General features: G+C 41.1%; 1 protein-coding gene across 2 annotated transcripts in view; it reads left to right on the forward strand.

The window, feature by feature from the left end:
- The window catches only part of CAPZB (capping actin protein of muscle Z-line subunit beta), a 61,007-nt gene that overhangs the window by 932 nt on the left and 34,189 nt on the right, over positions 1-25,886 (forward strand). For both annotated transcript variants that reach the window (XM_074847951.1, XM_074847952.1), the window contains exon 2: positions 15,455-15,544. In XM_074847951.1, the coding sequence (XP_074704052.1) occupies positions 15,455-15,544 (90 nt within the window). The remainder of the gene's footprint in view (positions 1-15,454; positions 15,545-25,886) is intronic.

Genomic DNA, 25,886 nt, shown 5'->3' on the forward strand with positions numbered 1-25,886 from the left:
AGATTTCATCAGCTCTAAACAAATGCAACAATAAGAAGGGGAACTGGCCCAGGCCCTGGTCTGCTCCCAGCTCTGCCTGGGTGGACGTGTGCTTTTGTGGAGCCTGTTTAAGGTGGTGTGACCCCAGTGGTGGAATCACTGAGATACTTTATACTGTTTGGGAATTTGCAATTCAGGTTTTCCAACATAATTTAAGAATGTTCAAATGTATTTAGATTTAGAAAAGAACAGCCCGGTGCCTGGCTGTATAGCGATATAAAGGCTGGTTAAGCAAGCAAGTGCAATCCTTCTTGCCTTCAACCAGAAGAATTTCAGAGGCAATACCTTATGTTTTTCTTCAGAGCTGAAGATCATAGTGATCCTGCCACCTGTATTTTGCAGGATAAATATCTTTAGTTTCTGATGAAAGGTGAAGAATAGTTAAGATCAAGGTTCTGCTCCTCTGTTCTTGCTGGAACAAATGAGATGCTGTATCTGACTTCTGAGTTGAGGGGTGATACGACAGAGCATCTTATTTCAATTGTTATCTTATTTTAAGATACTGAAATCTGTATGTGTGAGACCTGACTGTACAGTTTGAAACTGGGATTCCAACAAACTAGCCTAACTTCTACCATGGCAAAAACCCTCACGGGAGAAGAATTCGAGGAAAACAAGTAGGCTTTGTGTAAAATAACAACGGTGATACCAGCTTCTTTTAAGGGGACATGAAAGCATGCTCTAAGAAGAATCCAGTCAGGGTTTAAATGTAACTATATCAGTCTTTTGGATGAGGTAGAGCACAAATCCTTTAGAAATTTCCTGAGTGTTAGAAGTTTATGCTGTCTTCTGATTTTTTTTTTTTTTGTGTTTACTCATGGACATAAGAGAAATTTGATCACAACTTCCAACACTATATGCTAGTCTCTGATGTTGGGTGGACTTCAGGGATGAACCTGTGGCAGCCGCTCTGTTATTCGTAGATTGTGGTGGCTGTGTACGCACCTGAAGACTTAAAGAATGTGTCAACTTAAGCGTGGTTTATCTAGGTCCAGTAGGAGCGTGCAAGATAAATCTCTGATCTTGTTTGCAGACTGACTCTTAGAATTAACTGAGCGTTATGCAGATAGTGCAGCTGCAGCATCCAGTTTCAACTTAAGTGCAAACCCAGTGTCTAGAGGACTTCCAGGATCTTTCATTTTAGTGGGTATGAAGACACAGTACTGAAATGGAGCACTGAAATGCTGAAATGGCCTTTTCATTGGAGGCAACAGCAAGTTTCATGACAGCTGAGAAGCTGGTATGGTACAGGATATTAGGTCAAACGCCTTCTTGGTACCATGGGGTTACCAATATCTGTGTAGAACAGAGAGGTGGGAACCTTTGTCTCCTCTGTGCCACCTCAAGCTCTGGGTGAGCTTATGTGAGAATTCAGAAGTGTGTCCGCATTTCAGTCAGGTGCTTGGTGAAACAGGGCTGGGCAACACATGAAGCTTGAAAACTGCCTGGATGGATGCTGTCTCTTGTGCTAAAAATAAATGGAATGCTCTGTTCAGGGCAAAGCAGGACTTGGGAGAGTGGATCTGCTGAGATTTCTGGAATTGTGGGTTATGAATGGATGGAATCCAGTTACTCTTTGTAAAAATAAAAATCTTCCTTTCCAGGTTACGTAAACGGTCCTGATCACGTTAGCAAGTATTTCTTCTGCTATGCAACTCTTCAGGAAAAAAAGCAGACAATTTTAGCAAAACTTTAAATTTAATCAGCCATAAATTCAGACTGCCTCGTGTAGTGCTGGCTGCACATCATCCGTTTAGAATTTGTGAGGCAGCTAAAAAGTGCTGAGGCGCAGCCAAGGATGCGTGATGCGACACTGACATTCAATACATAAACCTCGCGTGCTGTTCAGAGTAACTAATATTTTCAAGGTAGGGGCTATTTGTCTTGGGCAAGCATGTTGCTGGTTGATAAATAACTTGGTTTTGTGCAACTGCTACCAAAACTATATTAAAGGATTTGTGAAACTGAAAGACTGCAGGTAGCACTTTTCCAGCTGCTCGAACAGCGAGCCCGTCTCTCTTCTAAACTGGTTGTGTCACTTTTGAAACCCTACCATACAGCCTGCGAGCTCAGGGTAGGTTTTCAGTGTCCACAGCAAGTCCTTTGCACCTTGTGCCTTCTGAGAAATACTGACTTAAGCTGTTTTGTAGAGTCACATTTTATTAGCCAAGTATATGAGCTTAGCTAAATGTTATCTTAAAAGGCAAATTCCCAAAATAACCAAGTTAGAGGATATCGTTGGGATAGGGAATACTGCCATTGCAGTGATGCTTAATCTTGTGGTTTATTAGTGAAGGAAAAACATTTGCAAGCTGAAGTTGTTCAAACAGGGTTTCCTCGTATGGTAAATATATATGCTGATATCTTACTAGTTGACATCTGGGAGTAAAACAAAATGAAAGTGCAGTTCAACTCTTGAATTGCTATTTTTAGTCCTTATTACTGTAGTTGAGTAGAGAAATCACTCTCTTTGGGAACGAGAGATTGCTGCCCTATTCGATTTCTACTTCTGCAGTTGTCAGCTCTGCTTTCCGTCAGTTGACTTTCATGTGTGAAGGATAGCTGATTAACTCGGGGGTTGCGCGTGATCACGGAGCACTCCCCGGTGCTGCGTACCTGTCCAGTTTGGCAGGTGGATACTTCTGAAGACTTGGATGGGGAGTGCCCGTGCTGGTGTTTATTCTCCTGCCTGCCCTTTGGAGGGGTGTTTGGTCAAGTCCAAATGGCTCTTTACTCTGCTAATTTGTAGAGAAGTTTTTTGGCCCCCCCTGCCCCGAGCTGGTACACATTGTAGTAGTACCACCTCAAGTTGAAATAAAACTGAATATGTTTCAGTGTCTGCTGAAGAGCTAGCAATTTTACTGGAGAAGCGTGAAATTCTGGAAGGTGCCTGCACAGGCAGTATAAGCTGGAGTTTAGGTCTCTGCTAAGCCCTTTTTTTACCCCACTTTAATACAATGGGATGCTTAAGGATTTATTCTTTTCCAGACAGAGGACATGACTGCAGGAGTATAAGATGCTCAAAGTGACGTTGATCTTCTGTTTTTATTCATATTCTTAGGCAGTCACTGTGCATTATGGTTTCCCACTTTCCCATTGATTTATGCTAGGAGTCCTGAAGAGTTTAAAAAGCCTCAACCAAATCTTTGTCTCTTTCCTTAACAGACAAGGTCCAAAGCACGTGTATGCTTCCATTCTTCCTAATTCTTTGCCATTTCCAGGAAGGGTGAGAAAAAGAATCTCACTTAAAAACAGGGAACTTCAAATTTGGTTTTCTTTTATGGATGAAACCTGTGTGGTCTGAAGGAGCAGTTAATACATCTTTCCCAAGCTTCCTGCTCTCTCTAGCTGGGCTTTAACCCAAGGTTTGTTTGCTGATAGGTTGTGTTAATTAAAAAGCTACTCTAACTCGAACATAAAGATCAAGAATTCAGGCCCATGCAATGGAAGTGTGGCCACTTAAGCTGGAGTATAAACTGATTTTTTTTCCTTCATCTTTGTGTAATGCCTTCTTAAACACTTAATAGGCCATGAATGAGGTGTTTGTGTTGACATTAAGGTGAGAATTGACCAAATACAGTGAGTAGACACCTAGCAAAGAACTGGAACTGAAACCTGAAATGCCTTTGGAGAATATGAAGCTGTTGTGCTTTACTTGAGCTGAATGCTACAGGATTCCTGTCCCCTGGATCTGATGGAGTGGCCAAAATTCACTTATGTGGTCTTGGGTCCTAAAGCAGGATGGGGGGGGATGCTTCCAAAGAGGTTGTCTTGGGAAGTTTGAGCTCTTGCCTGTGTGGTAGATGGAGTATTTGCTTTTGAAACTTCCTTCATGGGGCACGAGGGTGAACGCTGGTTAGGCAAATTTTAAAGATGTTTCCCTGTTACTTGAGCTGAGAGGATTTATTACAGGAAGAAAATGCAGTGTACTTGAGGAAGGTGCTTTATTTGTTACCTAATTAAAATGTTGTAATTTTCCAGGGGCTGTCTGGGTAATGCCAAATGCAGTGGCAAACCTGTCCTTTTTCTGGGTTTTTAGATACAATGAAGTTTTGAGTGAGGAATCGAAAACAGGATCTATTTCTTGTGCCCAAAATAGGCTTCTATTCAGAGTTACTTTAGTTGCACTAGATAACATCTTGCGCTGTGTTTCTTAGAATGGTGGCCTGAGCCTTGACATCAACCAGTAAGTTTAACTTTCTTGTGTTACCTGGTGCTGTTCTTTTGCCCTACCTTCCCCTTCTAGGGTTTAGAAGGAAAACGTGCAGCATGTTTTGAGCTCGTGCTCTTTGTGCTGTCGCTTCCAAGTTGCTCTGAAGAATTACAAAATGTATTTGCATGCACTTGACTTATCTGGCTGCTCTTCTCATAAATTACCTACTTTATTCCTGCTGTGTGCAAACTAAGCCTTACTAGCCTGTGTTATTTTTCAGTGCAGGGTTGGCTTAGGAGTCCTGACTCTCAGTTTAAACCCACGAGACATTACTCAAAGTGTTTGCAGCCATGCTGCAGAGCATGTCCTCCTGGTGCTGTTTCCCTGAGCCATGGAGGATGTCCTCCATGTCTTTTTGCCACAGAAAGTGGAGCTGAGTGCGTTGACTTGGAATTTCAATCATGTCCTTGTTGCAAAGTGGGAGGGTTACCAGCCGGGGTGAAAGCAGAATCCAGGATCTAACAATTTTAGCAGCATCAGCTGAAACAAGACTGAAAACAGTGCTTAAGTAAGAGGATTTTGTGCGGAAGGAAAAAGGGTTGAGACTGCATTGAAGACATGAGCTTAGTGGTTGCCTTAAGCCACCAATCAAAGCCACCATAAATAAAATACGCTTTATTCTCTCAGGGAATTTTGTTTGTGTTTCTTCAGGTGACACTTTCTGTCTTTCCCATTAGACAAACTGCTGAGTTTGAAAGTGATGCCCTGTTACCTGCCTTCCCCAGTTATTTTTGCTTTGGTAAATATCAGGATTTAAAAAAAGCTTGCTGCTAGCAAAGGTGATTGGAGCCTGGCTGATAGCCGGTGCCTGGCTGATAGCCTGTGCTTGCAATTTGAGACTGGCTCAAGAAACAAGAGATGGGTCTTTTGGTGAGTTAATTCAGAGGAGGAGAGAGTCATGAAATGGAGGAATGAGGTAAAATATCAGCTGCATTCTGCTGACCGCAGCAGTTAATAGCTGTATTTATCCACCGAGTCCTGTTGCTGTGCAAATTTAGGGGTCATCGCAGAGAGCTTTGGGTGTGAAACTAAGACCAGGCATGATCTTGGCTCAGTACTGACAGTGCTCCACTGGATGGTCAAATACAACTTTCGTGTAGCCGTCAGGACTGGCAGAGCTATTTCAGAGCTTGGTAAGGTGAAAACAGGCCAAATGGAATAAGTATTAAATTGAAGGAGAAATCTGGCATGGATTGAAACTGGCATGTGCCTGTTATGTGAAGCCCTGCTCCTGCAGAAACTGTCTCTTATTACTTACATTTATTAAAAGTTTTGCAGAACCTGTATGTATTGTTAGAGCACACACTGTCTCTCTGCAGTTTTGACTTGAGGGTGGGTCAGACATGTTCAGAAGCAGCAAGGAAAGCATAAAAAGACTGAAAGAATAAGCAAGTCAGGGAATTACAGCAAGGGAAGGAATTCCGTGAAGCATGAATATCGTGTTAGGTCGAGAGGTGATATTCTTTTGACCTATACGTATGCACCATTAGCTTCCTACTTTAAAACTTGAAATCCTTAGCACTGAATCCCTGGGACAAAACTGAACTGTCTTGCAAGCTTTGCAATGTAGTCAGCAAAGTATGTCTTGCTAGACACAAGCGAAAGGCATATTAACCTACTTTTTTGACCTTTTAGGCAATCGGAGAACATTCAGGGATGAGGGCTAATTAGATAACCTCTCTGTCTCTCCTCTCTGCCGTGCCAGGCATCCGATTACTTGCCAGAGTTATCTCGTGAATTTACAACCCCGGCTACTAGACTTCAGGACGCTGGAAAGTGCTGAGTTTGTATGTTAACCCGGGCAGCTGTCAGCGTGGCGGCAGCTTACCTGGGGTGACGGGGGCTCTACAGACGGGCTGGCCTAAAGCATTACACTGAATTTGTGATGTTGAATGTTTATGGTAGTTATGCTTTCAGTAAGCGTGTCAGTGTTTGTTGTCACCTTGGTAATAGAGTATATGCCTCCCTGCTGCTATAATAATGTGCTTTTTTTCAAATGTTTTTGATGTAAATAACTTCTCATATTAAAAAAATCTAGGCTGTAGTTGACTGGAAGTAGAACCTGGATCTGTCAGGCCAGGACTAACTTGCCAAACTTGACTATTTCTGCAAGAAAAAAGTTCTTCATTTCCATTGAGCAGTTCCTCTTCTGATACTTCCGTGACCAGGCTGATTTGAACATGAAGCAAGCAGTATGTAGAATAAAAGAGCATTTTGAAAAGATCATCGAGCATTAACAGGATTAAAAGAAAGGATCACAAACGATACGTTTGCGGATGTTCGGGATAACAAATGGCAGTGTTGAATCTCAAGAGCTGCTGTATTTGTAGTAATTATGGTTTCAGTTTAAAAAAAAAATAATTGACCCTTGTAAAAATTAATCAGTCCTTCTCTAGAGACTGATTTGGACACTTCCTCAGTAATATTTGAATGGAAGGCAAGAAGACAATGTGACTATGAAAAACAGGTCATCAGACTTATGAACCAACAGAGACCTACTGTATTAGCTTATTTCAAAGACTGAACTAATCCAGTTAGCCAGTTAGTAGTAGGTTTACAGACAAAGAATGAAGTAATGAAGTGGGAGGGTGGGGATGAGAGAGTATTAATCAGTAATTTGGGATGTATCTGCAGACTTGAAGCTAAAAGCTATACAAAAGGATCTCTCAGAGGTTAAGTTGCATGGGAGATTTTACAAAAGGGTTGACAAAGTCGGGAAGAAGATCCTGTGAACGATTTCCTGTTGCATGGGCAGCATCTTCTGTCTGGTGTGAGTTAGTGTGAGTGAGCTGATGGGTGAAGGAAGGTGGTTAGGAGGGAACTTCACAGTTTTTAGAAAGCAGGACTTGCCTGCACACCACCTTAGTGTATGCCAGAGTATTTGTGAACCTACAGACAATGGTTGCAGGGTAGTGCTGAACTGAGTCACGAGGAAATACCAAGAGGCCTCTGAAGTTACTTGATGCATTAAGGTAATACTGAAGGGTTACACTGTCAGCAAAGCTGTCTGGGTGTCTGTCTTTTAGGGGTGCATGCATATTTGTGCTCAAGCCAACATCTGTTCTGGTAGTGAAACTATTAGGCAGACATTACAGGCTTCCTTATGAAGTGTTTGCAAAATCAGGACAAGTTCTCGTATCTCAGTGCTGTGCTGTAACAGGTTTTTTTTCCATTTTGTTTAGCTAAGGTTTCCTATCTAGTTTAATCTAACAAAGAAAATGTTATTTTGTGTTAAATCCAGACTTTAAATGGGAAAAAACCCACCCTGTTGTGCAGTAACATGAGTCTAATTAAATTTCTTAATGTTAATTGGCAAATGTGGTCAGCTCTGCAATCAACTTCAGTATCTTTAATCCCGTTTATTAAAAGTTAGCAATGCCTTTTTGCAATCTGTGCAACTTTTCTATGTAGCTATTTTACTGCTGTCCCTGTTTTACTCTTTCATGTGGGGCTAATAGATTGCATGTTCATTTGATGCCATGATTTGCTGGGAAATGACTTTTTGCAAACTTTTATGCTTCACAGGAATTCTTGGCACCAGATGAAAGCTAGTAAATTACATTGTCATGTTCAATGACAAGTTTAATAAATAAAACATTGTTTCTGTTACCCAGAAGACAAACGCTGGTGCAGAAATCATTAGTGATGATGGCAAAAGGTCAAGATATAGAATAGGCTGTTCCCAGAACGCCTTGTTGCTGGTCCACCCTGCTCTGCGTTTGTACGTGTGGCTCTCTTCACTGGCCAGGTGACGGAGACTTGCATTGGACTTCATGTAAACTAAAGTGATAGATGCTAAATTAGTTTTGAAAGTAGATGCAAGTTTCTACCATCTTGATGTACATCCTTGCTGGGAAGGAGGTGCCAAGCAAATGTTATTTTTTTTTTTTGCTGTGTACTGTATACCTTTGTAGATGTGCTAACAGGAACTGCTATGCATCTAGCTGAAAAACAGCAGCGAGGAGTGCAAAGTAGCTGCAGAACATGCTCCAGGAGATGCTAAATTCTTACTTGTAGAGCAAATAGTGAATTACAGTCAAACAGCCTGCTCCAGACTATCAGGGGTTGTTGGTTTTTTTCTCGATGGATGTAAGACATCTTGACAAATAGTTGTTCCATGAGATTGGGCTTCTTAATAAAGTAGTGCAAACAGCTCTGGTTTGTTTGGAAGTTAATGGATGGAAATGCCTTCAGTGTATTCTGATTCACTTGTAGAGATGAGCTAGGATGTTGGGTAATGTCCCATGAACAGTGAACAACGCTCTTACGTGATTTGGAGGTAAGAATGATGAAGTCAAATACAACATACGATTGAAAGGATGTTTGGAAGCATCTGTCTGAAGGTAAAGCAACAAACAAGGATTTAGCAAAACACTGGTTGCAAGCTTTGAGGTGCTCACTGGGCTTGAATGGAGGAGGAGATCTCTTTGGTAGTTGCTCCTAGAAGACCAATGCCATTCCTTTAGTCTGTCTAGGACTTGCCATAGTTGTGCTGTCAGCCTGAAATGGTGAGAAGTATCCAATATCATCAGCGTGCTGGTGACAATGAAACTTAAGCTGCCTCATTTGCTCTCCCCCCCGTGTGAGTCTTTGGAGCAGACGTGTAAGTTACTTTTTCCTGTAGGACCTCTTTAAAGAAGAGATCCCTCTTCTTTAAGCAGTGGGCACTTGCCTTTCTGAAGTTAGCGTGTATTAAATTTCTGGACCAATGTAGAACAAAAGCTGGTCAATGTTTTTGAGATTTAGAGTAGACCTTTCATTTTTTGACAAGCATGCAGGTGCATTTGTCAGGGTGTATGACACCTAGACTTGAATTTAGAAAACGAGTCATGAAGGTGCTTCCAGTCATTAACTGGGACTAGGACTGCTTCTCCATAGCACGCTCAATTGTTTTAAAAGTTAGAGCAGAGAAGAATAAAAGAAATAATGTTCTGCAGGAGAACATCTCTGAGAAGGATTCGCTAACTCTAAGGCTGTGATGTGACTTGCACGATTGCTCTGTAAGTACCGGTTACAGGGGAGCTGTGGGAGATAAGAGTACAGCAGCTTCTGCTAAAATCTTCTGATCTGTCACTTCTTGCTTTTATTTTAATCTCGAGTCTTTCTCACTTGTAATTCATGGAGTAAGTAATTAGTCCGTGTGTTTGGTCTTGACCACAGCAGTAATTGAGCTAAACATGTTACTAAAGGTACAGTGTGGTCATAAGTGTCTGAGGTAATAAAAGCCACTGGATCACATCCTAACCAGAGAAGACAAAGCTAGAGGTAGGTCAAGAGAAGGAGAATGTAGTCTGCATTGGTGTCACGTTCTTTTAATAATCTTTGACCTGTTCTTTTATGACTATCCACAGCGTAGTGTAGCTTCAGGTTTTATTAAGTTTGATTGTTTCTTAAATATGCTATCGCTGTTTCTCCCACTAGTGCACCTTGCTGTCAGGAAGATGTGATTTATAAGTACATTACAAGTGGTTTTAGATAGGGTCTGCCAGAAGAGGGTTAATAGTCAAGGGAAAAATAATGTAGAAAAACAGATTGCAAGGAATATGTGCAGCTGATGGAAACGTCATGAGTGCAGAACTTGCCTGGGATTCATAGATCGTACAGAGCTATTCACCTTCTCGTCTAATATCCTAAAAAGTGAATGCTGACAGCCGAGAAGGGAATCCTATGACTTAACATACTACCGTACTTTTTATTACACAGGGTTTACAATAATTCAACCCTTCGCTAAGGCTTGTAGCAGTAATACTATCCTATTGTGCAATTTGAAAAGGGAGTCTTCTGCCTTTTCAGCTCTGGAAGCTGGCAAGGATTAAAATGACAAGCAGGAGAGGAAGCTGTGTATCTGCTTCAATTAAAAAAATTTAGTGTTTGAGTACCACAAAGCTGAAACATTAGTCAGACATTCCTCTTGGGAGAACTGACAGGAAATAATATGATTTACAATCTGGGGTATGTCTGCAACATAAAAGGAAGGAAAAAAAAGTAATTTGCTGGTTGTGTACTTCTGGCCCTGGATTAATTTACGGAGATACTTTGCTTGTAAACTGACCAGTGACCAAAGTGATTGCTTCAAATTGTGTAAGTTGAGCAAATGTTCCATTTTTCCTGTCCCTTCAGGTTTTTATCTTCTTATTTCTGTTCTCTGAAAATTGAGATGTCAGCTTGTACTTTAAATTTGGATAACTTTTCAGGTTCCAGTCTTGAGCAAAACTTGTGCATGAAGCAGCTTGAAGACCTTTGTTTTATCTGTTATAACTCAGCTTCTGGGTCCTAACATCTGTGACATTTCAGGGCCAAACAAGGGCAGCATAGGCCGGATAATGAATGCTCTTACTACATGTGTGTGGCTTTTACCTTAATCCTAACTACTGAAGTAATTTTTAGTCACCCCCTCCTTCTCAGCTGGCATCACAGATGGGAAAGGGCGTATGTAGCACAATCATGCCTTGAGTGAAGTGTTACATTTGGTTTTGCTGATGAGAAAGATTTGGTGGCCCAAGTGGCTTATTTCTCAGAAAAGGTTAAATTATGGGGAAGCTGCCACTGCAGTAGCACTGAACTACCTCAGCTGGTTTCTCTTGGTTCAGGAGTCAGCTCAGAGTAGTGTTAATATAGAAATACAATATAGAAGTGAACCAGCCTGGTTTTCTTTTTGACGAAACTGTCTAACTCTGTTTATGCTCAGCAATAAAATAGACAAATGAGCAGGAGCTATCAGAACAAAGCTGTGAAGACCAGGGAATTAAATCTGCAGGTCTTTGTGATAAATAGAAGCGCATTCCTGCTGACTGTACAACCGGGAACTTTAAATGAAATCTTTTACCTCCTTTCAAGTGGAATGGCTTAGTCTTTGAAACGGGTAGAGTTGCAGGTTTGTGTAAACCCTCTTAAAGCTCAGAGTGTAGGTTAAGTCTTGGGTAACTAGCAATGGAGAGTCGTCAAAACTTCTGAATAGAGCCTGTGAATTTCTGTAAGTGTGTATAGTGAAATGCATATGTAAAGATATCACTTTAAAAGTGCAAAATACTTGCAGGTAGTAACTCTTCAGGTTGCTAGTGTCTTTTGAAAAGAGAAAACAAGCATAGCTTCTGTGAAGCCTTACTGGTTCTGCCAGTGACACTGATGTTTGAAAGGCTTCAGGCGTATATCCTGGCTTATAATAACCTAATTTATCAGGTGACAGTTCTGTGCAAAATATAATGCAGACATGGTGTGGTTTATCACCTTGGTTTGGTGGAGCACCTTTGGGTGCCCTGAACTGTAACAGTTGCATAAGAAGTATTTTACTTGCAGGTTTGCATGATCTTGGGTCAGCTCCTGTTGCCTGGTGTCAGCGTACAGTATCTTGGCCAGGGGACCAATAACAACTGCCAGCTATTCCTGCACCCTGTCCCCTCATCCTCAGGAGCTCTGTGGTTTAGGGAACATGACAAATGGGAGTCAAAAGGAAGTTCAGTGTTTTGCCTGTTTTAATTTTTGCAACTTGCGTATCTATAATAACTTCCTGGATTTTTTTGTTTTCTGCATTGAATGATGTCTGCCCATACTCAGCCTTTAAACAATATTGCTTACAGTAGGAATGGAATTAAAGTATACAGCTGTGCCTCTGTGCAACTACACATTTATACAACTGATTTTTTTCCAGCACTGTTTGTTTTCATTTGAGCCTCAGCACAGAGTGCCTAGATAACCAGAGACATGTGGCTGTTCTGAGAGGAGTTTTCTTTTGGAAATGAGCTCAGTACAGCAGAGAGACTGAAGAGCAGAGCTGATGTGGGCAAAGGAAGCTAAACAAACATAACCACACCTATAGACATATTCATATTTTCCCCTGTGGTAGTACCATGGGAAGGCTATAGCAGTTGCTTAAGTAGAGATTCTAGATAGCCAAACATCTTCAGAGGAAACTTATTAAGGAGCTTTCATCTAAGCTAATATTTTCAGTCTTTGAGACTCCTATGATCTCTAAATCCTTCTTCAGTGACTCGAGCTGTAATAAAACTTCATTTAGAATTTCTGTCTGAACTCCCTGCTCCTCCACAGGAGCTCTGTGCTGGATGGAACAGAGGAATGGTGGAAAACGGCCTCATATCAAGTAAACACTAAGCTCATTAAGTCCTGCAACCTCAAAGAGCTTGGCTTCGAGAGCAGCCCAGACTGGGAGACAGGCTGTCTAATCACCTTCTCAGTGAGCAGGGGTTTATAAGCCTCGCCCTGTCTAAAGGCAAGAATTCTGTAGAAATGTTTTGTCTGGAGGTCTGTTAGAAACTGTGTCTTCAGTGTGCAGTTTTACAAGAGAATTAAGCAAGTGGAAATCCAGAACAGGTGAAGTTAAGTAGGCTGGGTCAACTGTAGCGAGGTAGGTGACATATATCCTGAGTTCCCAAAGAACACAAGTTGTGTGAAGGCTTTGTGGAATTTTTAAGTGCCACTAATAAATAATGTGCCACTCTCAGAACTGCAGTAGTAGTACATCCCTGGGAGTGTTCACTCTTCTCTAAAATTGGGGAACTGTGCGCTGCTGGTTGTGGCAACTTGGGTGTGGTTCCTATCTCTTTGTATGTAAGTACCTACAGCTACTTGATATACCGCAGCTGGGGCAGAGGTCTGGAACCAAAGGATGTGTTTGACCACAGACCTGTTTTTTAAAACTTCACCTACAGTGAAAGAACCAGAAGCAAAAGATACTGGTAGAATTAGCTGTTCAGTTCTGAAATAGGACCTACCAGATGTATCCAATGCCACAAGGTACCACTTTGCTCTCTAATCTGTGTGCTTTGTGTTGCCTTTTTGACTGTGCCAGCATGGATTTATGCTGGATTAAAGTGAGTGTATAACCACTGCAGAACCTGCCTTTATTTCAGTGCTTTAAGAGATCTGTTGGCAAGCTGTTTAATTACTTAAATGCTCTGCAAGAAAACCGAAGAGTCCTGCTGCTCAGCCTTGTTTTTACCTCTTTGATACCAGAAAAATATACTGTTAGTATGTGCTTGGATATTTTTGTTTTCCTGTTGCACACAGCCGTGTATGCCAGCCATGTCTGAACCCCTTTAAGGATCTCTGCCTTAAACAGTCTTGCTTGTATCTCTTTACAGCTGTTACTGAATATGTTGTTATAAAAATGGTCAGTCCAAGTTATTTTGGTTAATCCATAAAACACTGCAAATGCAGATACTCTTTTCATTCAGTGTAGCTTATTTCAAAATAGTTGCACTGCAAAACACATACTGTGGGGTTGCAGATTTAGTGGTGGGTTTAACATCATCTTTCCCTAGGCTTTTTTGTCTATTAAACAATTCCAGCTGGCAGAGGAGGATGGAGCACTTCCGTAAGTGTTCCCACGATCTGAAAGTGAGGAGCGTGACCTTGTGACCATGTGCCAGCTTTCTTTCCTGGACATAAGAGATAGCGGGAGGTAAAGACAATACTTGGTAAGAAAGATCCCCTGCCTGAGCTTGGCTGCTGGAGCTGGACAGGCGTGGGCCATCTAAATAGTATCTTTCTCTGGGGACTGAAAGGTTAGTAGCAAAAAAGTGAGTGGTTTTCCCTTTGCCTGAATGTTTAATAAAGATAAGTAAAAAGTTTGGAAAATCTTGGCTGTCACTTTTGTACAACAATACTCAGTTCAGTGATCGATTTGGGGTTGCTTTCCAAGATAAATAACTTCACTCCAGACTCATTTCAGCCAAGGATTTGCTTGTCATGTTATCCAACTATTTAAAGAGTGGGGGGGAGTTATGTATGTTACTTGAATGCGTCTTCCTTCGATGACAACAGGCGACTGTCATAAACTTCTGTTTTTGGTGTAAGTGCATCCTGCTTTTCAGGCTGAAGGCTCAGATCTTCAGGAGATTATTGCAGATATACAGGAGTTGATGCCGAACTGTCTGTAGAGCTGGAATATTTTGCAAAGATGATGTCCTGCAATCTGAACTGGATGAGAAATAAATATATAATCTCCCCAGACCAGGCTGTCTGACTTGCTGGCTGTAAAATATTTATCTTTTGATAGTGAATGGGTAGTACCTTTTAAGAACAGCTTTCATAATGAATGTCTAGAGCTCCCTCCTTTCCTCATTGCTAGGGTATAGCTTAATTGCAGGAAACTTTGCTTCCTGTTTCTCCCTGACCTGGGGCTGCCACTTGAATAATGTGATAATGTAACTGCTTTAGTTTTGAAGCCTTTCTTAAATAAAACTTCTGGAGCTTGGCAGTACACAGGAGGGAGAAATTAAAGCTAAGCTTGTTGTGTATGGGTGGCGAGAAATCGCAAAGGAAAAAGGGAGGGGAAAAAGCAGTGAAAACAAGCTGGTTGTCCTTCAGCTGCCTGGTGACCTGCTGATCAAGGTAGCTCATGCACATTTTGGGTACTGCTAGGCTTGCAGGAAAGTGTCTGTTTATATCTGTTGGCAAGAAGGAGAGCTAAAGGCTATGTCAAGAACATGGTTCAGCTCATCAAGTGTCTGTGGCAATGTCTGTTGCACATCTTCTGACTCTGAAGTGAAGTTTAAGGGGTTTTTTTGTCAGAGTTGGATGCGAGACCTGCTGTAATAACCCCTTTGGAGTACGTTGCTGTGATTGCTCGAAATAACTAAAGTCACTGTTTTCTCACATACAAGCCCTTTTGGTGTGTGTTTTGTAGCAGCATATACTTGTGTGCATATTTCATTCTGTTTTTTTGATAAAGCTGAAGGAGGGAGAGAAAGCTCTGTGTTGGGACAGAATTTGTCTTGGATACTACTTAGCTCAAGCTGAATGGCACAATACAAATGAGGAAGTGTTAAAACTGCTTTGGGAGAAGGAACTTTCAGTTCCCTAACCCAGATTATTATTGAGATAGCATGGAAAAACAATGCATTAAACATTTGCACAAACGTTGGAAACAGTTTTTGGTGAAGTAAGGACTGCAGTCCTCTCCATCAACAGCACGGTGGTAAATTGGCAGCATGACACCAGTTAAAGCCCTGCTCTACAATCCATAGTCTAGAACACTTTTCAATACCAAGTCAATATCTGCGATCAAATGAAGCTGAACTTTATTGAAATCTATTTGTATTAATACAGAACATGCTGCTGCTGCTTAGAACTAGGAACTGTATCTCTCGTACCAGAGGAGTCAGCAAGCACTGCAGTTCGTGTGTGTGAACGGGATGTGTTACCTGTACATATTGTGACGGAGGGGTGTTCTTGTTTCTGCAGAGTGACCAGCAGCTGGATTGTGCCTTGGATTTGATGAGGCGTCTGCCTCCGCAGCAGATAGAGAAGAATCTCAGTGACCTCATTGACTTGGTGAGTATTGGATGCTCTGACCAAGTAATGGCTGAGCCCTGGGTGTAATGAAGATCTGGTATGTAAGAACATTTTCTGAAGCATCTCAGAGGCGTGGTGATTTGTTTTTCTCCTTGTCTTTTGACAAGGTTGAATAATACAGCAATTGCCCAAACAATGTCAGGAATCTACATGTTTATTTTGGGCAAATCAACAGGTACTACTGTGTAGGCATGGACATGCTTTTGGATGAAGGGTCATTAGCAGCTTTCTTGATGAAGTCATCGCCGGTTTGGAGGCTGCTGTTTAGTAAAAATAATTTGGAGCAGTTTATACAAGGTTGATGCATGCCCTTGTACGTGTGTATTGTCTCCTGATAAACCACCTGCCTGTTGGTAGTTTGACACAGGACTTGTGCCGTGGATGTGCTATGGCACGTGCTTCAAAGATGTTACTGAGACAGAATATGTGAAAACACCGGGGTTCTGGAGAACACCCAAATCTATTTATAATTTATGCTATAACAGGTATTCTGCAGTCTGGTGAGTATCCCAGAAAACCCCAACACCTGGCCAACCATCTTGTGCCTTGTACCTGTTTTCCACTTGCCCCTGAAACATTTGTTTTCCTTCTATAAACTGCTAGTGAAGAAAACTGACTTAAGAAGGATATGTATGCTCATTACTAGTTGCCCATCCTGTGATGCACAGTTGGGCTGTAAGAGGCTAGCTAGTGTCAGCTGTCCCTGCGTGTGGCACAGTCACCTCTGGAGTAACTTAAAGTAACTGAAATATGGATTTAATCTATATAGAACCTACTATATAGGTGGCTGGGAAAACTTGTTTCTATTGTCCAGTCTAAAGATATGGCTTATTTCTGACCTAAGCTTCTAAATTTTTGCAGACAGAGGACATTGAGGCTGGAACAGGGTGGTTAGACTTTTGAATTAAGCCTTTGCTCTTATCCGTAGTGGGAACTACATCCCTTTTCTGTGGCAGGTCTGAATTTTATGCATGATGCTGACAAACCTTATCCAAGAGACCCTAAAAACCTGATGGTTCTGCACATAGCAGCAATTTGAACTAGTGCCTCAATTAAATTGTGTCCAAGCTGTTTGTCATCTTTGTGTGCAGAAGAGCAGCTGCTCACCAGGTAGAAGTCCAGTTGAGGAGGTCTGTTCCTAAGTGGTACTGAAGCTGCTGTTAGTAAACTTGGGAGGGGTTCCATGCTGAAAAAGCTGTGTCTGACTTGAATTTATCAAACTCTTATTTAAGTACTGCTTTTAGTTACATAAGCCAGGGTACAGGTAAGGTTTTGTGGGTCAGGAAAGAAATTATTCCCTTCAGGAAGGGATTATTTCTCTTTCTTGAAACCATTTAGTAATTGGCTACATCTGTGCCACCAAAACTCTTGGCAACCTAAAGCATCATTTTTGTGGCTGTTGCTGGAGGTAGGACACAGAACAACTCAATCATTGATATGATCTGGTGTGACATGGTTGGTTTTCTGATGAAATTTGGAGGACTGAAGGGATATCAGGGTTTGAGCAGCTCCAAGGACCATTCAGAACAATGAGTTGTTTGGGGAGCTATGGTAAGCTTGACTGTATAATTGGTATGAGGTTTTTTTTTAATGACTCAGAAAATTGCTGGTTACCTCTAAATGTTGGAATTACTTTTGGATGGTGCTCATTAGTGCTCTACATGCTTTCCATCAGCAACACGCTCACTGGGCTTCTTTTCATATTGAAAGTGTAACATGAAACAGACCAGTTTGAATGACGCTTGTTAGGAGGGTCTGTGTGATTCCCACACTAGCCATTGCAGTCCCTTCTCTGGGGCAGCGATGGAATAATTTGTTAAATCCAGCATGATTTCTTTATTGTTGACACATCTGTAGACCTCTCCAGCAGCCTCTCTCAGCCTGACCTCCGCAAGACTGAAGTCTACACTCCAGTTAGACAAGAGCAGCGTATGCGCTGCCACCTGTAATAGTTCCAAAAACATCATAAGCCAGACTCAAGCAAATAGTTTTTTGACCTTTTTTGGCAAGTTTCATCCAAAACTTTACAGCTGACGTTTTCAGTCTGTTTCCTGTACCATTACCAGACAATAACCTCCTTGAAGTAAAAGGTCAGACTCCAAATGCATGACGAGCATGAGCAGGTTCATTAAATTTGTAATAGAATTATAAAAGATGGCACCCTGACTGCTGCTTCCTTTGTGCTTGGTTTTCCTGCTTCATTACACTGCCATGCTGGAGTAGATGTGAAGCAGAGGCCCGCATCCTTTTTTTTGGTGTGAAGCGTACATTACTACTTGAAATCTGCTTGCAGCTCAGCTTGCCATAGTCTTTTTGTAGGAATTGATCTCCAGACTGATGAGTGTAGCTACTGTGTTGATACTTGCTTAAGATCCATTGAAAGGAGATGAAGATGACTTAGAAATGTCTTTTTACAAAGTTTTTCCAAAACTACTGTTGTGAGAAACTAACATCTACTTCCTGCTGGGGAGGATGACCGCACTGAGTTCCCTCCCTGAGGTCCCTCTCACTCTGTCAAAGTCATGCTCTGCTGCTACTTTTTAATAAAAAAGCATCTTGGTGCCGATATGAGTATGAGACTGTACATTAGTGCCCCCAAGTGTTGGGCTGATGAGGGAAAGGGTCCAAACTTGAACATGAAGTAAAAGGGTGGGTGGAAGAGGAGAATTTTTGGGTCACTGGCCCTCATCAGACCAGACACTTTTCATTCATTAGCAAAACAGTTTGTGGTTTGCCCTTTTACCACATCTGCTGTGGCATTTCTCAGACTGCCAGGTCTTCAATTAGGGTTCATTAGAGACCTTGTCAATCATAGGACTCTAGAAATTCTGCCTGAAAGAAGCTGTGCGTGGTGCTGGTAATGTGCCTTGGCATGGAATGCTCTAGTTGGAATTCAATTAGTCATTATTTGTAAACAGACTACTTGGAGGCTGTCAAAATGTACAAGAGGACTTCTGAGTCTCTACAAAAAGAGTTTAGCGTAGGCACATACCTTCTGAGGACAGCTAATTTAACTTGGAATAATTTTCCACGTACATCTTCTGGAAACTGGGGTAACTGAAGCCTTGGAATCTACCTGTCAGCCAAGTCTGAACTGTAAAGCAGTTCCATAAGAGGAGCACTAAAGGTGATTACACTGCTCTTAAATGGATTTGTCATGAGGATACGCCAAGCGATAGCACTTGTAGCCTTGCATTGACCAGAAATTGCTGCTGGTGATGTACTGTGCTTCTCACAGATGTCAGTTGTGACTTACATCTGTTCTCATCGCTTGATGAAAGGAGAATATTCTGAGAGAATTGTCCTCCTGCTTCCATTCTCTTAAGATAAGCTGTACAGTAAGTTAGTCCCCGTGTAATTTTAGCTGTGAGAAACCCCAAAGAAGGCATCAGCTTCAGGTAGTGCTGCTGTGGAGGATCTTTTCCTAGGACACCTTGGGAGCACACGTTACAGGGTAGGTGAGGGATAGCTGGGGTCACAGTCTCCAGAATCCTTTTGGGTTTGTTGGTTTTTTTTGTGGTGTGGTTTTTTTTTTTTTTTTTTGCAAGACAGCCTCACTGATGTGGCTTAGAGGGTTGCATCTCTGGGAAAGGTGGAAGTTGCATTTATTGTGCTCATGAGCCACGTGCAGCAAGTAAGGGGTCTGTGACAGGATTGACTTGATGGCTTTGACTTGAGAATGAAAGTTGATGTGCTCTCAGTCTTGGTAAAAGTTAGCAGGTTCTTTTTGCAAGTATGAGTTTCCTGCCGAGTGTTTAATTTGGATGTTTGCCTGTGTGTATATAATATAAATTAGATGAAAAATCCAGCTGACTCAGAAAAATCAGATGGCTGGCATAAAGTGGGGATGGAGAATCATCCTTACAAAACTGGCTCACAAAATGGACAAGCAGACTTGCCAAGAGAGTGGGGTTTGCTCACAGCCACAACTTTCTTCCTCTCTTTTCCCAGTAAGACTGATATTCAAATAATACTCAACTTGTTGCCAAAAGCTTTCTTAAAGTGCAGAATCAAGTTATGCTGCCATGGAAGAATTAAAGCTAGAGTTCCTTATAGATATAGCAGTCAGTAACTTTGCTGGTTATTTTTCAAGGCTCTGTTTGCAATTAAAGATCTGGGAGGTGATCATCTTTGCTTTCTCATCACAAGAGAATGCTTAAGTATTTTTAGTAGAATGTGTTACTTTCTAGAAAGTCCCACAGTGATGAATTTAAAAATGTATAAACTTGCTATTTTGAAATATTTGAACAATATTCAGGACCTTGCTTCGTGTAGCTAGTGTGCCTCCAGGCAAGTCCCAGATCTGCTTGCATGCCTTTAGTAACTGAAGATATATGAAGCTAGAGAATTTATCCCCAGGAAAACTGCATTGCTTGGTCTGCACAGGCCATAAAGAACACGAGAATGTGACTGGAGCTTTTTGTATTTTGAGTCCAAGAGCCTAAGCAGTATGCAGTATCGAGGAGAAAGATAAAATAATTGAATGCAGATGGCCAGTTGAACATCTAGTGAGGGTGGAAGATGTTTTAAAAAAAAAAAAATCAGACCCAGTGAAAACTTTAAAAGAAAATAGTGGAAGCAGAAGTGCATTGACAGCCTTGTGGTCTCAAAGCTGAGTTTTTGACCTGCTGTTCTTCCTGGACTTGTTGACTTGTGTGATAGGCTCTAAGCCACCAGCAGCCAGTCGGGTTTTTAATGTAAGGATTATTGGCTAAAGAAAGGGACTCTGGCTTGCTGAATAAATTTCTGGTCGTTGAGAGGCAGTTTTCCATTTGGTGAGTGGCTGTAAGCAGGAGCTTTTCCAGCTAGAAAAGATTACCCCTGGATATCTTGATGGTAATTAGAGATAGCAATTAATATATGTAGATTGCTAATGTGGTGCTTGGCTTAGAGCTAGCAACCCCACTTACTTGCATGAGATTGTGAAAGTGAATTTCACTTCTGGCTTCGTATTCACTTACTCTTTTTCTTTTCAAGCCTAAACTGTGCCTTTTTTTCTTCCAGGCTCCTGCCACTGCACTGCTGGTGTTAAGAGACCCTTAAAATGTCTGTTTGAATATCTTTCTAAAGGAGTGTGTGTGGGGATCACTTGCTGAGCTTGAATCCAAATTAGAAGATGGGGGGGAAAAGCTAGGCTGTAGAAACATCGCTGGAGAGAGCATGCCTCTGCGTATCCCTTAATTGTTGCTGGATATTTCCAACACCAGCTAGACTCTTGACACAAATAGTCAAGACTTCCCAAGATATTGATATGCTGTGATGGCTCATGGGACTTGTGACTGGTAATGAGATACAGAAGCCTTCACCTGCAGGTCACTAGTCAAAGTCTAGGGCACTCTGGTTGTGCCTGCCAGATGGCTAGCTTTTGTTTCTCAGTGAGCTACAGAATGGGGAATCTAGCAAAAGCCCTATTTTATCCGATAAATCACAGGAAGAATGCCAAGGATCCTGTTTTATGAATGGTAGTCACCTTTCAGAGTTTTTTAAATGTAGTTCCTTGAGCTGAATTGAAAAATTTAACGTTTCTGCTATGACATCGCTAACTAGACAAACCTGGATCTGCAATCTTGTTTGCCTTTTTCTAGAAAAGCTGATTGCTTTTAACTTTGTTTTTGCTAATTCTTACAGTGCTGGAATTCAGTGCAAGTACTTGAATAAAGCCGAGCTGTTTCCAATATCAATTACATCTGGTCTTGAACACAAAAGTCCATTTAAGTGTCATTTAATAAACAAAGCTTGAAGAATGTGTGGCCCTTGGACATCTGATGGATCAAATTAAGGTTTAGCAATGTGTGGATTTGTGGGAGTGACTTTACTAGTGGTTTTAGGCCCAAGATGAGTGGAGCCAGGCTTCCTTCTTGAGTTTCCACAACATCCGTTAGGCCGTGTCTGTGTTCTGCAGGAACAGGAAATTCTGAGGCTGTGGAATGACTCAGAAAAATTATAATAATATTTTATTTGATGCTGGCCCAGAGGGGAAGAATCCAAGCTGAAGGGGGGGTCTTGTGCCAAAGTGGTTATTTTGCAAGAGTGCTGGGTAACTTGCATGGGCAATTCTTTGCGTTCGAGCGATTTCCCCAAGTGTTGTGGGCCACTTTTTGTCCACTTTTGTAATGATGTAAGTTGTCTTAAAAAAGAAAAGTCGGGTCTTAAGAATTCACATGCAATTAAAATATTCCTTTTTGGAGTTCCTTTCCTGTTTGGATGTGGCTTTTAATTAAAAACTGCTCTAGTCACATGTGTGTTCAGATACCTGCATGTTATAGATGCAAATTCAAAAGCCAAATGGATCGGAATGCCTTCCTTGCTAATCTCTTGAAGCTTGCTTCATCTTCCTTCTGGTTCTTTAAGGAAAAAATGTGTTTCATCTTTAATTTTGCTGCATTTAGCATAGTTTTCCAGTGTGTAAGGTTCTTATGGAGGACAGTACATGCTGACCTCGGAACAGACATGGAAAAAGACTATTTCCAAGGACAGAACCTTACACTAGCAATATTGCTGTTTGAACTATAAATGTGATTCATTTCAGTCAAGGCTGTAGAAGAAAACAACAACCACAATGTACTTGAGTGGCTAGTAAGCTAAAATATTAACTGTCCTGAATATGTAAGGTGCAGAATTTGATGTAATTCAGCCAGTATGATCAAAGCAAGGATGGGGAGTGCATCTAAGACGTGAAGACATGAAGTACTGTTCTTATCTCTTCTAAACGTTTAAAAATGATTCTTTAATCGTATTTAAAAAAAAATAATTCAGAAACAATTGCTTAGTTGATAATAAGTTCCTTTAACCAAGAAGTGAATCAAGAAGAAATGATTATTAGGTTAGCTACTCCAAAAAGGGTATGGTTTCGACTTTGGCACAAGTGATTATTTGTCTTGATAGCAGAGCAGTTGACTTAATTAAAACACTGTCCACATACCTGGCTTGCTCTGATGGAGAATACTGTTACACGAGACAACAGAATCCTTGTTCAACATGCAGGAGAGTATGCTTAACTCGCTTTTCATTCAGTTTTTCTTTCCTCTGTACTGCACACTCATTGTATATCTCCTTGGAAAAAAAAAACACTCCCACAAACACAGTGCCCTGTTGCATGGTATGTGCTTCTGAATGATGCTGCTGTTCAGTTCCAGGCTGAACAGCTGAGTCTGGACCCCCAGAGTTTCTTCCTTTTTTCTCTTCTAATTTACATTGAGGGTGGTCTCGCTCCATGACTATACATACAACCACTGCAACAGATGATTGAGTGCTTATTTGTGGAAACATGGGTGCATTGGGGAGACAGAGTACACTGTGGGCCAAATTAAATTAATGATGGCCTTTAGCTAAAGATACAAGGTTAAGATTGTATTCTACATTTGACCTTCCACTGCTGAAAATGGGAAAATCTTGTGTCAGAATAAAGATGGGAGCCCAGTCTTTGCTTATAAAACAATCCTCATAGCTTCAGTGTTTTCATCTCAGTGATGCTTATTTATAGTGCAGTGATGAATTGAACAAAATCACTGCTTTTGCATGTCAGTATTTGGCCTGGGGAGTGGGTTTGTTCTGGCATTTCTAAATTTAAGTCGAAATTCCCTATATAATGACTGTTGGAGACGTGCACTCAGGCACCTTAAGTGTGTTTTGGCTTTTTGGTTAACACAGAACAAACTAATAAGAAATGTTAACAATGCAAATTCACTGTTTCCAACTGAAAACTTAGAGGGTCGGTTGGTCTTCTAAGCAGAGTTGTCTTTGCTGGAATCAGAAGATTTGGATGTTATCTTGCTAAATATAAACTGAATTCTGTGAGTCTGTGCACAAAAGTAATGTAAATGTTTTAGGAAGGTTCAGTACTTGACACGGAGAAGAATTTAAGGAAAGGTATTTGCATAGTGTGAAATAATTGCTCAGTGCTTACATTGCAGCAGCTAGCTTAGCCTGGCTGTGCCAGATAGCTTACTGCATGTTTTAAAATGCAAAAGACCTAAATTCAGAAGGAATCGAATAGTCTCATGAACATGTAGCTGAAGTGTTTAAAGCTGCAAATTACCTTGTTCAGATTACTGCATTTGCCTTCTAAGCAGCTTCCTAATGCAGGAGAGGAAGACCAGTATGCATAGATCTTGTAAATTCATTCTTAGAAAGGAAGTACAGCAGCTGTTCAAAGTTGATGTAATAAATGATACAAAAATGATTCTCTTGGGGTGACTGTGCCACACTTGGATATTTTTCCCGATAATTAGAATTACATAAGTAGTTCCATCAGCTGGGGTATCTCTGTTCTTTTTATAAACACTGTTGAAATTTTCTAATATTTCCAAAGTAGAGAAGTGGGTTTTCTTCCCTGTTTTATTCTGAGAGAAGGAGAAAGAGAAAAGAATATATTGCCTGAAGTCCTGTAGAGTGTCTGTAGCAAAGAGACAATGGATGTATAGCCTGCTATTACAACGGAGTGTTATAATATAGTGTAGTATTATATTCTAGTAAGTATATGATATAATGCATTCACTGTTATGGCTGTAAGAGTAGCCACAGCTCTTAGAAATTGGAAAAGTGACCATGCTCATGAATATCTGTTACCAAATCATCCAGAGATAAGTTTAGTTCACCACTACTATGTGGGAATTAAATAGATTGCATCTTAAAAACAATGTGTTAAGAGTTCCTTCTAGTCAGCAGGAGTCTGTGCTCTCCCACTGAGCAGTATGGAAACACCATACTAGGCATGTGCTATTTTTAAAAGAAAGTTAAATCTAAGATTTATTTGTGTGGCTTTTTGTAAGGGTTGTAAATTCAGATGGTTATTAGGAGCTTTTCTGCAGGGGAATTGACTCTGTCTTGAGTTTGGGGTTTCTTTTGAAAATGCTTTGTATGTATGTTTGAGTTTGAAGAATTGTACAGTGAGACCTCTCGTGCTCCCTTACCGCACGTGTAGCATAGGCCTTTTCCCCAAGAAATGAAATAGAAACAGAGTCTGGGAAAAACGCCACTTTTCTCTGAATTGTGTTTTCATCACTGTTACTCATTCTAAACTCACGTCAGAGTGAGGAGTCTGTTCCTAGACGCTTATCTCTCTGCTGATGGGCAGCTGGCCAAGGAGCAGCCGAGAAGGAGGAAAATATTCAGCTGGTCACTCTTAGGAACAACATGGAGCATAGCTCTTAATGATGAGGTGCTTTGGGTCTTGTTGTGTGCGCATCTGAAATTGAAGCAGTCATCTCAAGTTGCTCTTCGCCTGAAGAGTCAGCCTAAAATTAATAGCTAATGGAGAAACGGAGGAAGAGACAAAGTGGAACCAGATGGGCTCATGAACACAGATACATCATTTCGCTTAACTTGTGCCATGACACTGCTGATTTGTATGAGCTCCGTGGAGTATTAGGGTTGTCTGTTTTCAGAAAAAGTAAAGATTTTCCTAAAAGCTGTGCTTGCTTCCTGTCCGCGCTCAGTGAATGCGTAATGGTTTTGAGGTTGCTTCAGCCAGGTCTCCAGGTATCCAATGATGAACTCCTATGAGAAGCATCTAGCTTTATATAGATACTTAACTGCTCTGCTCTTTACTGTGGGCTCTTCAGTTATCGCTCATTACCACATTACAGTGTATATAGACCAAAGTAAAAAACCTCAAACTAATGTTTCAGCTTTTTCAGCACTTTTGGTAACATTACCAACCATTTCTTGGGTTTCCTCTTATTTTTTTGTGTGTACATGGGGTGATTGTGTGGGTTAGGTGTTGTGTCTCTTGCTAGCCACATCTTGTTTTGTCCTTTGGCCTTGCTGGGTGTTTTTGGTCTTTTGTGGTCATGTTGTTTTATATTTGTCCCTGCTCACTTTGACTTAATATCCTCTCTATGTTATTGCCTTGTACTTGGGATTAGGAATGTTTTTGTTTCAGGCAGTTTGATCTATTATGTCACATCTAGTGCATTAAAATAGTTTGTGCTTATGCTTTCGGGAGCTGTTTCACCCCTAATTTGTTTTTTCTCCTCTAGGCTTCTTCCCTTTGAAATTATACCTACCAGTTCACTGAATCAGTGGCTTGAAGAGAAGAAAGCACATTTCCGTATTTTCTTTATTCCTTCCTCCCTTCCCTTTTCATGTCTCATGAGTTGTAAATTCATCACTTCATGATTAATTTTACCCTCTATTGCCTTTTGTCTTCATGTTCTCAATCAGGTTTTCATCTCTACAATGTAGAATGAAATGTGGAAGAGATTCCGCGTTGGTTATTTCTTTTATCATCTGTATTAGCATGTTGTCACCAATATACTGAAAAACTTACCAATTGTCTTATATCCTGTTGCGTTCCCAACTTTCTGTTGGGCAAGGGTGT

This window comes from Strix aluco, chromosome 22, assembly GCF_031877795.1.
Source record: "Strix aluco isolate bStrAlu1 chromosome 22, bStrAlu1.hap1, whole genome shotgun sequence".
NCBI classification, from domain to species: domain Eukaryota; kingdom Metazoa; phylum Chordata; class Aves; order Strigiformes; family Strigidae; genus Strix; species Strix aluco.